The 18,660-nt window shown below is 35.6% G+C and overlaps 1 protein-coding gene across 1 annotated transcript in view; it reads left to right on the plus strand.

Annotated features, from left to right (window-relative positions):
- The window catches only part of LOC138707521 (MOXD1 homolog 2-like), a 1,036,064-nt gene that overhangs the window by 718,816 nt on the left and 298,588 nt on the right, over nucleotides 1–18,660 (plus strand). The window contains exon 4 of the mRNA XM_069837046.1: nucleotides 1,382–1,552. Within this exon, the coding sequence (XP_069693147.1) occupies nucleotides 1,382–1,552 (171 nt within the window). The remainder of the gene's footprint in view (nucleotides 1–1,381; nucleotides 1,553–18,660) is intronic.

Raw genomic sequence — 18,660 nt, forward strand, 5'->3', positions numbered from 1 at the left:
GTTTTTGTTTTCGATTATTTTAATATATTTTGAGTTTACTTCAATTTATGATGTAATTTTATTGTCTTAATATAGCAAATGAACTCACTATAACGTCACTGCTTACATTAACTAGGTACATGACATTCGAAATTACGAATTTACTATGATTCCGAAGGCCGTGATTGTTAAATTGGAAATTAAATTAATTGACTTTATTTTAAATGCGTATTAGTTCTGTGAAATTCAACATGATTTAGCTTTCGTATTTACACACCGATTATTTAGTCCTGACAGCTCAGCGACGCGAAAGAGGGGAAGTAATAGGAGTAGTGGGGAGAGTTCCGGAGTAGAGATAGGGGCGAGCGGTCGGTACAGCTTAACTGTACTGGAAACACAACGCTATATCGCATGCGTGACATCAGATCGTTCTGGCTGCAGGCAACAGACTAACCCGAACATCCCTTGGCGTAACTTATGGACTCGCCTGACCAAGGCGCACATTGCTGGCGACTATCAGGATTACATAATTGTACTGCACGTTAAATTACAATTAGTTAATTGTAGATTAATAGCATATTGGTGAAATCGGCCCTAAATATAAGAAATCTCTTGTAACTTAAGCAGGGAATGAACTCCAATTCACACAAACTCAGAAGATTGCACAGCAAAATCAAGATTAGGTAACTCATTTAATTTCGGAATATGTATGGTAAGACTTTCCTGTGTTAAATTTCAACGTACCTCGTTTACGTGTTTCGACCTATTTATGGGTCATCTTCAGAACTGGTCGTTGTTGGTCTTGGCGCATACAGAACAAATAACACTCTACAAAAACATCTCAACACACAAACAACACAAACAAACAAATACAACCACACAGGCGTATACAAACTCAAATGTAACACCTGCAACAACTTCTACATAGGACCGACAGGCAGATCATTTTACAAAGAACACATCACAGCCATAACAAAATTACAAAACACCTCCACATATGCAGAACACATCACAAATACTAACCACACCCACAGAGACATCAACACAGACATGGAAATACTACACATCCAACCAAAAAGCCAGAAACTAAACACACTAGAACAATATGAAATATACAGACACACAAAAACACACCCCAACGAAATTCTCAACACATAACTCAACTTCAAAACACACACACTCTTTGACTTTACACTATACCACAGGAACACACCCTCACAGGAGACAGAACAAGTGGCGCCAAGACCAACAACGACCAGTTCTGAGGATGACCCATAAATAGGTCGAAACATGTAAACCAGGTACGTTGAAATTTAACACAGGAAAGTCTTACCATACATATTCCGAAGTGATACAGTGTTAAAAGTTGTGTAATCAAGATGTATCATTTAATTTGTTGCAGAATGACACGATGAGGATGCTGTTTGCTTATCAACACGAGGACCCCGACGGTGCTCTCGTCTATCACGGCCCCACACAAAGAGGCGCTCGTAGCTTGTATCTCATGGAGAGGGTGAACCTAGAGGATCCCCTTCCGCGAGATCTTCAACAATGGGACCTTAGAAATCCAGCGGTAAGTAGAAAATATTCCTTAAGGGGAGAGGATGGTATTTTTTAAAACATTTATTTCTATTGGGTTTAAATATTAATTTTTTGTATGTGGAGAGCTCATAGCTGTGGCAACTCAACCAAATGAAAATATTAAAAAAAAAAATATTTGGGGGCCCAAATTTGAAAAAAAAATATACCCTATGCAGGATTGTACTAAAACCGATATAACTAAACCATTTTTAAAGATAGATTCAAAAAATTTTTTGCAATGTATTTGCAAAAGCATGTTCTACAGACTGTCTGTAACAGAATTTTGATATTAATCCCTACGTTTGTAAAATAAACAATTAAAATTTAATAAAAATTATCTGATTTCCTTTCTTGCAAACAAAAGGACGTATTTTTAAAATGAAATCAATTAACAAAATTCTGTTAAAGAGAAAAGTTTCTTAATAGTCTAAAGAATGTGTGTTCTAAATTTCATGCATGTATCTATAATAGTTCAGAAATTATATCCATTTTTTTTTGTCTGGCAATTTAGCAAAAAAAATGAAGTTACTGGAAACCGATAAAAGCGGGCATGTGATTTAAAAATTCCAAAGCACAGGAAGTTTAAAAATGACGTCTCAACATCTGATAAGGGCACAAATACCCACAAAATGTTATGCTATGCATTCCACACTTATCACAGACTATTTTAAAGATTTTTATTTTGAAAATTTACTCATTTTTCACTAAAAAATACCATCTTCTCCCGTTAAATTTGTATTCTATTTGTCACACTCCTAATTTCATATTCACTAACATGTCTACATTTGAAGTTTAACAAATTTTCAAGATAATAGGCATTCGTTGTAATTGAACCGCGCTGAAGATTTTAGGATTTCAAACAAGGCATTGAGACACAGTTTTATCGACTATTCAAAAGTACTTACAGCCTACTTTCTTGGGGTTTTATCGCTTGTGAACTGAACCTTGGAGTATGAAATTTGCTACAAATTATCTGAGAAATTACAGTGAAGTCACTCCGTTGGAAAACTGTTATGGAAACTTCTAATTTGGAAAGCTAGCTGACTCCTCCCACTACAGGCGATCGCTTTGTTTATGCTCGACGTTGACATCAAAAGATAGAGTAAAGAAGAAAAAATAAGTTTATTTTCACTTATACATGAAAATAAAAACTTAAATAAGAATCATTTTAGTAATTATGTATGGAATTATAGAATGGGGTAGCTTATTTAAATCTAATTTATTTCACTTTATTTATTACAGAAGAAAACAATTAAAATATGTCTTCATAAACCTATTGATTTTCCATCTCAAAAATTGTTTTTAGACTTTAATGTTCTTAAAATGAGACAAATTTATTATATTGTATTAATACATAAAAATTCGAAATAATTTTTAATTGTATTCTCATAGTTATGATACAAAAGGCATGAATTCTTTAAGATTTTTTGAACCAAAATGCAACACTGCTACAGTATTTAATCATGGTAGTACTTTAGGCCCAAGAATATAAAACAAATTTATATTTAAATGTCCTAATTTTGTCAATTCTAGTAGTTCTAGTATTAAATGGATTTTAAAAAAATTGAAAAATTTAAATTTATATATTCTTGTTGCGTAGTAGACATAAGACAAATTGTATTATATATTTCTTAATTTCAATTCAGGAATCCGCCACTGAGTACGAGTTCTACTCTTTCAGGAGTGAACTAAAGTCGTTGTTGGTCTTGGCGCCTCTTGTTTCCTGTGAGGGTGCGTTCGTAGTGTAGAGTTAAAGAGTGTATCCAACCAAAAAGCCAGAAACTCAACAAACTAGAACAATATGAAATATATAGACACACAAAACACACCCCAACGATATTCTCAACACACAACTCAATTTCAAAACACATACACTCTTTGAATAATTTCAAGGAAAAATTGTTCCGGGGCCGGGTATCGATTCCGGGACCCTTCGCTTAGCGCGCGAATGCTCTACCGACTGAGCTACCCCAGGAACTATGCACGACACCGACACAATTTTTCCTTTGTATCCACACAACTCAAGTGAGCTGACAAGACGCCAGAACTCAACTGTGAGTGCACACAATTACTGTGTGACTTAAATTGTGGCTTTCTATTAACGTACCTCCAGTAACGAATGTATTAGGCAAATCTGGCTTTCAGGTGATAGCTCCCTGTAAAGCAGGTTTGAATAATTTCAAGGAAAAATTGTTCAAACCTGCTTTACAGGGAGCTATCACCTGAAAGCCAGATTTGCAACATACACTCTTTGACTCTACACTACGAACGCACCCTCACAGGAAACAAGAGGCGCCAAGACCAACAACGACCAGTTCTGAAGATGACCCAAAATAGGTCGAAACATGTTAACAAGAAACGTTAAAATTTAACATAAGAAAGTTCTTATCATACACATTCCGAAGTTATATTTTATGTTACAATTATTAGCAAATAAATAAATAAATATTTAAATTAATATTTAAATAAATAAATTTATTTATTTATTAATGAACGAACGAAGGAATAAATAAATAAAAAGTAATTAAATAAGTATATCAATAAGTAAATAAATAAATTGTAGTTACCACAGCGTCGAGTACTATTTCTTTCAATAGTAACTCAGAATATAACTTACGATAAATATCAGCGAAAGACTGAGAAAGAACAGATTAGGAGTGTTATGAAACTCGAGAAATGCATGAGAAAGTGTAATTTCCATGACAGCAAATATTTTAATTTAAATATCAGTAAATCATTTTAGAAAAGTAGATATTTTTCCCGTTTTGGGACTATATTTTACTCGTCCATAGAATTTATCACGAGCCAAAACGTAGAGCTTGAATGAATGGCATCTTTCCGTGTGATCTTGGGAGAATCGGATGCATGTTCAACAGAAGTTGCTGAGTTCAGCGTCACGAATTAATATTCAAATGTTGCGCTGCAAATAAACCCTGAGGTGCTGATGCACCAGATAGCATTTAATTGGTTGCTTATATTGCAAAGTGTTTCGCCTAAAGGAAACAAGACATGTGTGATGCATTTCATTTTAAGATAACCGCGAACAGATATATCAAGCAAGAGTTTGAGTAATGGCGGGTTTAAAGAGGCGCACTCAGTACCCACTCTCCGGACTGCATCTCGTCAAACGTGTTTTAGTTTAATTGCCCTTACTTTATTATATGGTTAATTAACCCTAGAAAGGTATCGTCATTGAGTAGTACTTTATTGCTGTTAATATGTAAAAATGACGTAATAGTAGAAAAAAATGTTTTTTGCTGTACGAAGAATACAGTACATCAGGTATTCATAGATTTCAAAAAGACATATGACTCGGTTAAGCGAGACGTTTATATAACATTCTTATTGAATTTGGTATTCCCAAGAATCTAGTTCGATTAATTAAAATGTCTCAGTGAAACTTACAGCAGAGTCCGTATAGGCCAGTTTCTATATGATGCTTTTCCAATTCACTGCGGGCTAAAGCAAGAAGATGCACTACCACCTTTACTTTTTAACTTTTCTCTAGAATATGCCATTAGGAATGTTCAGGATAAGAGACAGGGTTCGGAATTGAACGGGTTACATCAGGTTCTTGTCTGTGCAGATGACGTGAATATGTTAGGAGAAAATCCACAAACTATTAGGGAAAACAAAGAAATTGTACTTGAAGCAAGTAAAGAGATAGGTGAGGAAGTAAATCCTGAAAAGACAAAGTATTTGATTATGTCTCTTGACCAGAATATTGTACGAAATGGCAACATAAAAATTTGAGATTTATCCTTCGAAGAGGTGGAAAATTCAAATAGGCCTATCTTGAAGCAACAGTAACAAATATAAATTACACTCCGGAGGAAATTAAACGCAGAATAAATACGGGAAATTCCTGTTATTATTCGGTTGAGACGTTTTTGTCATCTAGTCTGCTGTAAAAAATCTTGAAGTTAGAATTTATAAAACAGTTATGTTACCAGTTGTTCTGTATGGTTGCGAAACTTGGACTCTCAATTTGAGAGAGGAACAGTGATTAAGAGAGTTTGAGAACAAGTTTCTTAGGAAAATATTTGGGGCTAAGAGGGATGAAGTTACAGGAGAATGGAGAAAGTTACACAACGCAGAGCTGCACGCATTGTATTCTTCACCTGACATATTTAGCAACATTAAGTTTAGATGTTTGAGATGGGCAGGGCATGTAGCAGGTATGAGCGAATCCAGAAATGTATATAGAGTATTAGTTGGGAGGCCGGAGGGATAGAGACCTTCGGAGAGGCCGAGACGTAGATGGGAGGATAATGTTAAAATGGATTTGAGGGGGTGGGATATGACTGTAGAGACGAGATTAATCTTGGCCAGGATAGAGACCGATGGCGGGCTCATGTGAGGGCGGCAATGAACCTCCGGGTTCCTTAAAAACCATAAATGAGTAAGTATTACTATTACCAATGGCAGATGTACCATCAGAGATTCAACACTTTTGCCCTTCTTTGAGATATCTGTTTCATGGCATAATTGTTAGCTTTATAACCTACATTAAAATTTGTACAATTGGTTGGTAATCTTTGTAAATTTTCTACAGTTACGAGTAACTTAATCAATGCTAATTTATGATTTCAGTTACAACTAAAGTATTATTGGAATATTTTTCATAGGAAAATATATTTTGTGTATTGGAAATTGCACTCATAAGCCTTGAGCACGTAATTCGCCTTTCTTGGTCGTTATTCTTTAAATCGCATAAATGTTGTTATATGAAGACTCCAGGTCGTTTGCTGAGTCGTTAGAAACAAATATCCGACAACAATATATCTGTAATTGCTCGTAAAATTTAGTTCCTTCGAGGCTATAAAATTTAAGTTTAAAATCTCATACGTTTCCATCTGTCATAAAATCGAATAAGTACCAATTCTGAACTGGTTTACTTTTATATAACTGACTAAATCAACTCGAGTATTTCAACCTCATAGCCATTCACTCGGCATATTTAGTAAAATTTTCCTCACTCATAAAATAAGTATTCATTTTATAGCAATGATGGATGCAGTTTTGCAGGAACATTGAAAGTACAGAAACTGATAGAAGAGAGAGATAACTGATTGCTCACGCTTTGACGCATGATTTGAGGATTGCCTGTGGTTTAATGTTACATTGGACTTCGGTGTAGCGCAGTTCAATCAGATAAGTGACGATTTATAACAGACAGAAACGACTAGAAATTTCTTATATATACTACAAAGTTTGTGTTTCACGAAGTAACTGTGAAATATTTTGTTCACCTATTATTTATATCTCTGCTGTACTCATTTACCCATTGCTTCCTTATAGCCTTATCGGTAATATCCTTTCTGTATAAATTATGTAGTTTAAGTAATATTGATTGAAGAAAAATTCTCGCTCAAAAATTGTAATCTACAGAAAGAGCAAAGATTGGCTATACCGCCACCCGTCGTCATTGCTGTGGGCTTCATACTACGAGAGGGAAGGCGACCTTGATAGCAGATGACGGCAGTGGTATGTGAAACAATAGTTGAGGTTGTGTGATATTTTAGGTTGATTTTGTTTGTGTCTACACACAAACACGGGAAACTTACACATCATCGAAATTCTCTTTTACCCTTTTAAGAGAAAATATTGGTTTAAAATGTGTTGTAATGCATTCCGTTATACTTTTAATTTAAATATTGATCTTTGTACTTCTCACTAATGAAGACAAGTTAGTAAAAGTGGATGGGTTATTTATGACTAGGCCAACTAGAAAATATACTTGAACATATATGTTTATTACATGTATTAAAAATTAAATAAATGTTGTTATGCGTTATCCAATATAGTGAAGAGTAAATTAATTACAAAAAAGCAAGGTTACATATATGTAAGACTAATTTATAATCCTGCTATAGTTTCTTCTTAATAATTTTATTGGGTTATTTTACGACGCTGTATCAACATCTAGGTCATCTTCTTAATAAATCCTTTATGTGAGAGTTAAGTACCGTACTTACGCGCTTATTACACATCCTCGCCTATAAGACCCCTATCTATTTTAAGAAGCAAAATGCATATATATATATATATATATATATATATATATATATATACGTATTCACATAATAGACCCCCCCGCGGTATAGGTACAATATAGAACACTAGGTTCTCAATTCCTGCCTTAGACTTTTGCACACTAGTGTTCATTATGAATCAGAAAAGCTCGTGGAAAAATTGCCAGGTAGAACCCGCTTCTGAAACAATCCTCTGTCCCGTTACTTCCCCTTTTGTTGCACCGATGGCAAAATTAAAACATCGCCTCTCTTTGTTTATCTTCAAACTACCTACCATACTCTCTGTCCCGTTAATTCTTCCAGTTTCACAACGCCGAAAGACAAATTCCGTTTCTTCTTCTACTGATGGTATTGGTTTTCGCATACCGTATTCCCGAAGGTGCATACGAATTGAGCACAATATACCTGAACAACACTTATTTCTTATTCGAGTAGAACACAAACAATTTGAAATCGTTCATTGGCGTTGGGCACATAAAATTGGACACATTTTCCTTCCCATTTTCTACAGACTTAGGACTAACAACATTGATTTTGCTGGCATGGTTAAAAATGTTGATGAAAATTAAAATCATGCAACTATTTTAATTAAAAGATCTGCAGCGATAGACTGCTCGTTTTACATAATTTAATCGAAAAATTACTCCTGTATTATATTTCAATAATGCATTCGTCAATATATCTCGTTTTTTATGTTTCGTCGAGCGATTTTCCTTCGGCGATTGCAGTTTCTGTCTGTAGTCCTTCAAGAATATCAAAAAATGCATATGTTTGGATGTGGCTTGGTAAAATTCTTATCGAATTTAGAATGAAATGCCTCTCAGGCATTTGTAGTCCTTTGAGATTCTGTTGACTCGGATGCCCAAATTTACGGAGGGAATAGTGCAGAATCACTTATATACGTGTCTAATAAATAATAGGCATTCATTATTCATGGAAACAGAAAAGAAATAGACGTAGTTGGGAGGATAATATTAAAATGGATTTGATGTAGATGGGGTATGATGATAGGGAGTGGATTAATCTTGCACAAGATAGGGACCGATGGCGGGCTTATGTGATGGCGGCAATGAACTTTCGGGTTCCTTAAAAGCCATTTGTAAGTAAGTATTATTATTACTATTATTATTATTATTATTATTATTATTATTATTATTATTATTATTATTATTATTATTATTACTAGCATTTCAGAATAACAGAGAGGGTTTGGAACTGAATGGGTTACATCAGCTGCTTGTCTATGCGGATGACGTGAATATGTTAGGAGAAAATCCACAAACGATAAGGGAAAATACAGGAATTTTACTGGAAGCAAGTAAAGAGATAGGTTTGGAAGTAAATCCCGAAAAGACAAAGTATATGATTATGTCTCGTGACCAGAATATTGTGCGAAATGGAAATATAAGAATTGGAAATTTATCTTTTGAAGAGGTGGAGAAGTTCAAATATCTTGGAGCAACAGTAACAAATATAAATGATACTCAGGAGGAAATTAAACACAGAATAAATATAGGAAATGCCTGTTATTGTTCTTTATGGTTGTGAAACTTGGACTCTCACTTTGAGAGAGCAACATAGGTTAAGGGTGTTTGAGAATAAGGTGCTTAAGAAAATATTTGTGGCTAAGAGGGATGACGTTACAGGAGAATGGAGAAAGTTACACAACACAGAGCTGCACGAATTGTATTCTTCACCTGACAATTAGAAACATTAAATCCAGACGTTTGAGATGGGCAGGGCATGTAACACGTATGGGCGAATCCAGAAATGCATATAGAGTGTTAGTTTGGAGGGCGGAGGGAAAAAGACCTTTAGGGAGGCCGAGACGTAGATGGGAAGATAATATTAAAATGGATTTGCGGGAGGTGGGATATGATGATAGAGAATGGATTAATCTTGCTCAGGATAGGGACCAATGGCGGGCTTATGTGAGGGCGGCAATGAACCTCCGGGTTCCTTAAAAGCCAGTAAGTATTATTAGCATTGTTTTTGACGACATTGTATGCAGATTGATTTCACGTTACATCGATGTGTTTTCGTGTCGTTAAGTTGCGCAATTCCATATGGGGGATCTGAGTATTCCATCTGGCAGTAGTTTTAATATTCTTCTCTCTACATGTTGTACGACGTCGTTGCCTTCAGTCTAGAGAAAATTTTAATAACAATTAATATTCGTTTTCAACATGTTAAGTGTGTTATGCAATTTCTTTAGCGTGAGAAGGCAGAAGTGACGAATACAAACGCGTCACCACGGCAGCACATGGCGCTCTTGAAGACGAAACTTTGCGACATGAGCACCAAGTTCTCAGCAGACAGCCCACCCGCCTGCCATCTGCAATGCGGATACCGTCACTACCTTATGACGCCACTCCAATTCCATAAGCGAACCAGTGTTATTGCCCTGTCCCATCCCCGGCGAGCGGCGGTTAACCTAACCAAACACAATCCACTCATTCACTAACTAAAATTCCCTTTATGAAAGGAGAAGATGTTGGTTTAAGTGCATTACTTCCACAAGCGCCAACCCATAGTTCTCTGAGGAACAGCGTCTTAAAGGATCCAAGACTTGACTCTGGTACACTGTCAAATTTCAGCATCTGTAGTCCGGATCAGCTTACTTAATACTCTAAGGCCGGGTTTCTTCAACCTTTGTTAAAATGCACCTAACATAGCGTTAATTAACTGTAAGTTAAAAGTATGAATTGCTGTTAAAAATATTGCGTTTCTTCAACTTTACATTTCATATTTTAACATTCTGTTTGTTAACTCTCTGTTAGGACCAGAGATTCTAGAGTTTAACCATAACCTATAACCAAGTATAGGCTCACTTCTGTTTTCTGAACTCTGACAATTGCGATACTCGCTTGTTTCCGTTGTTTGATTCAGAGAGAATAGAAGTCTTTCTATTCTCTCAGGTTTGATTTCTGCTTCTTTCCTCATCTGTATCACAATAGCGTGGAGCGCCGTATTGGTATTGCTGTTATGAAATGGAAAACACTGGAACAAAAAGAAATCGTGGGACTAATTTATCTTCGTTCGAAAGAAACCTTCTGCTGGAAATTATTTCGCAGTATAAACCAATTAATGAGAATAAACAAACAAAGGAATCTAAGTTGAAAGCGAAAATTGAGGCTTGGCAGAAAATAGCCTATACCTTTGTATGAAATTCTGGTGTGTCAAATCACAGAAATCATCCGCTCTGTTTGTGTATTCATGGATATCATTTTCTAAATAATCCAGATATATAAGTTCAGCATCTAACGCACCAGCCATATTGGATACTTCTATGCTAACAGAGAGTTAAATGATTTAACTGCATGAAATTGAGCAGTTAAATTAACATAGGTTTTAACAGCCTGTTAGTACTAACAGTAGTTGAAGAAATGCTTCAACTGTTAAGTTTACAGTTAAAATGGAATAAAACACTGGTATAATTTAACAAAGGTTGAAGAAACCGGGCCTAAGAGTGAAACCTAGCCATTTTACCCCAATTACTACATATACTAGTGCAGTGTTTCTCAAACTTTTTTGAAGTTGGGACCACTTTTTTAAGTCAGGACAGTTCCGCGGACCACCTTACCCTTGTTCCCTTCGAAAGTAAATTTATCATTTTTGTAGCACATTTTAATATCTGTATACTTATATTTTAAAATAGAAATAATTGATTAAAATTAATTTAATTCGATTAATTTTATATTAGTATCAACTAATTAAGTTAATGTTAATAGAAGAAAATTATTTTTTTTAATAATTCAAGGTATTAGAGTTTGGATAATCTTCAACTAATTAGCCTAACTAAAAAAAAATAATAAATGTCGGTGCTCACATTAATGAAATGAATGAGCCTGCCGATTCTTGCACAGTTTTATATTTTGATGTATGCTGGTAAGTTTAATACGATGTAAGAGTAATGGACCGGAGAAAAATTCTCTCCAGCGCCGGGATTTGAACCCGGGTTTTCAGCTCTACGTGCTGATGCTTTACCCACTAAGCCACACCGGATACCACCCCGGCGTCGGACAGAATCGTCTCAGATTAAGCTCCAACTCTTGGGTTCCCTCTAGTGGCCGCCCTCTGCACTACGTCATAGATGTCTATGAACGTAGGACCGAAGTCCACGCATGTGCTGAGGTGCACTCGTTATGAATGACTAGTTGGCCGGGATCCGACGGAATAAGCGCCGTCTTAAATCACAAAGTGATTTACGCATATCATATATATTATTTTAATGTACCGAAGTACATATGATATTTCCATGCAGATATTCTGCGTCATCATACGATGTAAGAGTAATGGAACGGAGAAAAATTCTCTCCGCGGCGCCGGGATCCCGGCCAACTAGTCACTCATAACGAGTGCACCTCAGCACATGTGTGGACTTCGGTCCTACGTTCATAGACATCTATGACGTAGTGCAGAGGGCGGCCACTAGAGGGACCCCAAGAGTTGGATCTTAATCTGAGACGATTCTGTCCGACGCCGGGGTGGTATCCGGTGTGGCTTAGTGGATAAAGCATCAGCACGTAGAGCTGAAAACCCGGGTTCAAATCCCGGCGCCGGAGAGAATTTTTCTCCGTTCCATTACTCTTACATCGTATAATGACGCAGAATATCTGCATGGAAATATCATATGTACTTCGGTACATTAAAATAATATATATGGTAAGTTTAAGTCGGAGATCGTCACCTCCATCAAGTCGATTTCAGTACTTTGTTTTTATTAGAGTTGGTGATAAAAACCCTTTCTCATACAGATACGTAGAAGCAAACTGAATTATAATCTTAATGCACTATTGTACAGTTCGCTATATTCTCTTTTCACTTGTGATGAGGTCCAGAAATTAACCATACCTTCCACTTCGGATTTCATTTTAAGTCTGGTGTCATTCTAGAGTTCAATTAGGCCTAACTGTTTTCTTTCACTCAATGAAAGTTTGTTATTTTAAATATCACAATGAAAGGGATCACGAACCCATGAACATTCATCATATTAACTTGGAAAATAAGTTTCAAATTGTGACCTCAGAGTTGTGTTATTGGTTGACCACTTCAATGTGAAGACTGGGTGTCGACGAAACTATTAAGAAAGTCATAAATACATGAAAAGGTTCGGTACTTTGGTCCTCTGTTATAAATTCGGGTGGTCCCTGGCAGGGTTACATGCGCCAGATGTGCAGGGAAAAGATGGCGAGAAACACCAAGTTCATAGTACTTTAAAGGGAGAGGATGGTATTTTTTAAAACTTTTTTCCTATTTGGTGTAAAATATTAATTTGTTGTATGTAGAGAGCTCATAGCTGTAGCAACTCAACCAAAAATAAATATTTTGAAAAAAAAATTATTTGGGGGCCCAGATTTGAAAAAAAATATACCCAATGCAGGATGTTACTAAAACCGATATATCTAAACCATTTTTAAAGTTAGATTCATCCAGTTTTTTGCAATATACTTGCAAAAGCATACTCTACAATCTGTCTGTAACAGAATTTTGATATTAGTCCCTACGTTTGTAAAATAAACAATTAAAATTTAATAACACTTTTCTGAATTCCTTTCTTGCATACAAACGGACGTAGTTTTAAAATGAAATCAATTAACAAAATTCTGTTACAGAGAAAATTTTCCTAATAGTCTAAAGAATGTGTGTTCTAAATTTCATTCATGTATCTTTAATAGTTCAGAAATTATATCCATTTTTGTCTAGCAATGTAGCAAAAAAAATGAAGCTACCGTAAACCGATAAAAGGGGGCGAGTGATTTAAAAATCCATAGCGCAGGAAGTTTAAAAATGGCGTCTCAACATCTGATAAGGGCACAAATTCCCACTATATATTATCCTATGCATTCAACACATATTACAGAGCATTTTAAAGAATTTTTTTTTTAATTTACTCATTTTTCACCAAAAAATACTATCCTCTCTCCTTAAATCTCTCTTTTGTTGTTGAGAGTAGAGTGGGAAGTCGGTAGACTGGTAGGGTAATAAATTTCACTAAATGTCAATACTGGGAGAAAAAGTGAAATTCGATTATCATGTGTCATTTTCAAACTCCGAGATTTTCAGCTGTAGTATCATACGCAATTCGTTTGAATTTTATTTTTTCTTCTGTCTTTTTTGAAGGACCACAAGTGCAGACCTCGAGGACCACAGGTGGTCCGCGGACCATTGTTTGAGAAACACTGTACTAGTGGATTTTGGTGATTTTCTAGTTTGAAAGTTCAATTTTCTTTTGCCTAATTCGTTTCGAATTTCGATACTCAGAAATACTACAATTGTTAATGACTTTCTAACTAATGTTGGCAGCAGGAACAGCTGTTGTCGGTAGTGAAAATTCTGAAAATTCAAATTGTTCTAGATTTCTGTACCTATTACTGAAAACTAGTGAAATTCGAACATATTAATAATTAAGTAATATTAATATTATATTAATACATAATAGTTATATTATGTATTGCGTTGTGGTTACAAATTCAAGATTATAGTCAGATACGTGTAAATAAATAAAACATATGGTGTGATACATGCACTTGGGTGGTCGATAGAAAATGTGCACGGAGTCAGCAATTATAACTAGAATAGTAAAATTATTAGGAGTAAGTAAGTATTCTTAAGCTTACATTTCAAACTGGCATTCGGTTTTCGGAGTTTATACTATCTTGTACTATCTTAACGAGGACCTTGAATCCATATCTGCATGGGCCAGAAAGTTTGGTTTGACTCTCAATGCAAGAAAATCACAAGCAATCCTAGTGGGACACCAACGTCTATTATGCAATATTACTCTAGCTCTTCCAGTCAAGTTAAACGACACAATAATCCCTTTTTCTTCCTGTGTTAAAAACCTTGGAGTTTACTTTGACACGCATTTAAACTGGAATTATCAATTAACCCATATTGTCAAAAAAGTGCTTTCCATACTACATTCCTTAAACAACATTCGAAAATTCCTCCCGCTATCACTCAAGAAAATACTAGTGGAAACACTAGTAATGCCCCACTTCGATTATTGTGATTTTCTACTGACTGACCTCAATGTCAACCAGTCGCAAAGATTTCAACGTGTTCATAATTCTTGTGTTCGCTTCGTCTGCGATGTCCGTCGCGCTGACCACATTACCCCATCCTTCCAAACTCTAAACTGGCTACGGCTTAACGAACGTAAAAATTTTCATTCTCTTCTTCTCCTTTTCCAAGCCCTTCACACTTCTACACCTGCCTACCTTGCCTCCCGTTTCAGTTACCTGTCATCATATCATAATCTCTTCACACGCACGCAAAATACCCGCATACTAGCCATACCAACACATAAGACATCATCGTATTCATCATCATACACAATCTCGCTCTCGCGCTTGTGGAATACCCTACCCAGTGACATCAGAGACTGTCGGAATTTAGTAGCGTTCAAAAGCAAACTTATTAAGCATTTTCTTACTGCGTAGAGTATGTTTAATTTTTACTTAGTTAATAAAAAATTTTTTTTCTCTCTTCTTCATTTTTACAATGAACTGTCTAGCTTTTATTAATCAGTTAATCTTTTAGTACTTTGATTTTTATTGTATTTGTAAATTCAATATTAATTGTAATTATAATTGTAATTGTAGTCTTAATATTGTAGTTGTAATCACCTTGTAGAGGGGAAGAGAAGGCCTTATGGCCTTATCTAATAAATAAATAAATAAAGAAAGAAACAAAGAAACAAACAAAGAAACAATCAAATAAATAAGTAAATAAATAAATAAATAAATAATCATTTCACGTGATGAAAACAAAATACATTTTTATGTTAGGTTTCGTGAATCGTAACTAGTTTAGTGAAAGCAATGAATTTTATGTTGTCATACAAAATAAATGTTAATATTAGATCACATGAATCTACTAACTTACAACATAATGTGCGAAAGGTCCAGGAGGAAAACATAGCCCTACTCTTTCACAAATTATAGATTATACATTTAAGTTAGGCAAGTTTAATTTTACTGATACGTATGTTTTCTCATAGTGTCGCCAATAACATATCTGAAGTTCATAAATTTTGGTACACGTTTTTAACAATATGGAACGGGACTTTTAAAGCAGTCTGTATTTTTAAAAAGTGGAAATTTTTTTATATTATTTTTACATTCTGTATAGGTCCATAGTCAATAATATATGCATTTTTAATATTTCAAGTATTTAAAAAAAATCGGTACTATTACTTTGTTGGGATGAATTTTATTACCCCCTTGGTAGTAGTAAGTTGCAAAAAACCTTGGTGTCAGGAGGGTTAATAAGTAGCTTTCTTTAATTTTCTAAGCATTTTAAAGTGGAATGTTTTAATATTATACAGTTTAACGTTGTAACACTTTTTTCTGTAGTCTAGTAGTAGGCTACTAATAAATTATTATATTTTTTAATCCTAAATTCAGGGGCGGCCCGTCCTTATGTGCTACAGTGCTACATCACAATGATAATTTTTGCTCAAATAATGTATTTGCAATACCACCATAGTATCTGATCTGCCATTTGACAATTTTCCGTGGTTATGTTCATGACGCGTTATAGAGTGTTTAGTCTTCGCTCTTAGCTCTTTGGTGCCTCAGGGGGTACAATGTGCTACTCAAAACTCTACATGAGAATGTAGACAGTTAATGCGCATGTGCGAAGCTGAAATCACTGCCCTGATTGGCTAATTTTACGCGGGGAAGTGCTGTAGTCAGCTTCAGCACAACACAGCTTGGAGATTGCAAAAGTAAAGCGTAACGAGAGAATGCTTGTTTGTGGAAGAACTCGGAACTATTTACAATGTAGGCCTATTTGGTAATTCAAGTGTCCGACTGCTGCTGCCGTCTACCTGGTTTTTGAGGTTCCTCCTGAATCAGTCAGCAAGCAACGGAGAATGGAATCCCAGAAAACTGAAGCCAAGGAAGTATGTGACCGTATAATTCAGAAAACTACTCACCGTTTCCAGTCTTTATGCTATCTAGATGCAACAAAATTGTTAAACAGCAAATTTTCTGGCAATTTTTGGATAGCCTAATTTTCCTGAACGCGAACTTGAAGTTGCTGTCAACAGCTATATTGTACTGAACAAAAGAGTGTTAAAGACACAACTTTGAGTTCTATACGGAACACCTGCCTTCCGGAATACAGATGGAGCTGTTCAATTGTTACGATACATAGCCTCCAAAAATTCACAGGATCCATTCTGTGAAGTAACACTGTCAATAGAAAAGAGTATGATATCCAAGTTGAAGGGTTTAACACCAGGGTAATTGACAGGTTCTGCAGTAGGAAGGAACGTCGTATGGATTTTATATTTCGTCACTAGGCGAGTCTCAAATTAAGATAAATACATATAAGTGTATACAGTAGACCAATGTAGAAATTATAGCACACTCATTATTTTGACCACCAGCCACTACTGCCTAAATTGTCCTTCCCCAACATGACACCTATGTTGAACCTGAGCCTTGGTCAGCATTTTTAGGTACATCGATTAAAACTTGAACAGGAGGTTAACCACAATGATCTCTAATCGGGTAAATTCCGATCTCTTATAGGAAATAACTAGTGATTAGAATAAATTAAACTGACAGTCTGATACATGACTTTTTTCTTTTGTACGGAGAAGGCCCCCGAAGACTCCCACTGCTCTCTGAGGCTTATTGTGCTTACCAGTCGTGTTCTGTGAATGATATTTGTCGCCGATTGATCACGCTCGTTTGTGAATACATCACTGTACACCGTGAACTTAACCTGAGCTGTGGTAATGGTAATGACAAGTTAATTAATGATAGCGAAATGAATCCGAGGTTCAACGCCGAATGTTACCCTGCAATTCTGTTTGAATTGGTTCAAGGAAAAGCTTCTTTCTTCTTCACTTCATGGTATGGGAAATTGCCCGTTCCGGCTTCAAAGGTCTCTCCATCTTTTCATCGGTCGTCCATAATCTCTTCGTCCTTTTGGTTTATAATTTATTGCTTTCTTAGGAAGTCTGTAGTCGTCCATTCTCTCTACATGTAATTTCCAATCTTGTCTGTAATTGTCTATTTTATCAATAAGTGGGCATACTCCTAGTTCCTGCCTAATATCTTCATTTATAATTCTATCTCATCTCGTACATCCTTTTACTTTCCGCAAGAATCTCATCTCTGCCGCTTGTATTTTACTAACGTCAGGTTTTGTTGTAACCCAACTTTCACTTCCATATTAAAAGAGTAGGGACTGCCATTACATTGTAGAATTTCGTTTTTGTTCCCTTTCTGCTTTTATTCTTCAAAATTCTATCAGTTGTTCCATATACTGCCTGGAATGATTGTAATTTTATTTTTATATCATTATCCTTTTTGTAACTTACATCACATCACAGGTACTTAAAATTTGTTACTTGTTCTACTACTTTATTATCAATTCAAGGAAAATCTCGGAGAAAACCCTAAACAGGTAACTTGCACCAAGAAAAAGGACTTTGAACCCGGACCCGCTTGTTTCACATTCAGACAATCTAACCGTTACTCCTCGGAACAGCTGATGACTTAGAAAACAAATTATTTTATTTTTGTTAGTGGAAAGAGAGAATTCTTACTAGGAATAAGGGTGAGAGAAAATATCGGGACTGATTTAGTTTATCAAAATCTATCTACTCATTTCTGCTGGAATTGATGTATGACTTGTAATATTCCACAAAAAGAAACAGTTTCTCCTATGAATCGGCAGCTTACAGCATTACGATTCTATGAAACTGACATTTTCAATGTTTTAAAAGATAATAATACACAAATAGCATAGAACAACCACACTAAAGCCTGGTTCAGACAGTGCTAGTTTCTGTGATGGATTCCAAGGTGGCTGAGCTGATGGCTGCCCTGCGTGCTCACTTGCTGGCTCCCGTGTTGCCTACGGTGATGGTAGTTGTTCACACGGAGCGGGCTCTTTTCACAGTTCAAATTGGAAAATTATCTGCTGTTTCATCTGATGCCAACACTCATGGTCAAAAAGAAACTAAACCCTGAGTGGAAAACTAAAGTCCTACATTAACAGTAGTAAATGTCGCAATAAAGTAATTATGCCATAAGAGCAA

This window comes from Periplaneta americana, chromosome 10, assembly GCF_040183065.1.
Source record: "Periplaneta americana isolate PAMFEO1 chromosome 10, P.americana_PAMFEO1_priV1, whole genome shotgun sequence".
Classification (NCBI taxonomy): Eukaryota; Metazoa; Arthropoda; class Insecta; order Blattodea; family Blattidae; genus Periplaneta; species Periplaneta americana.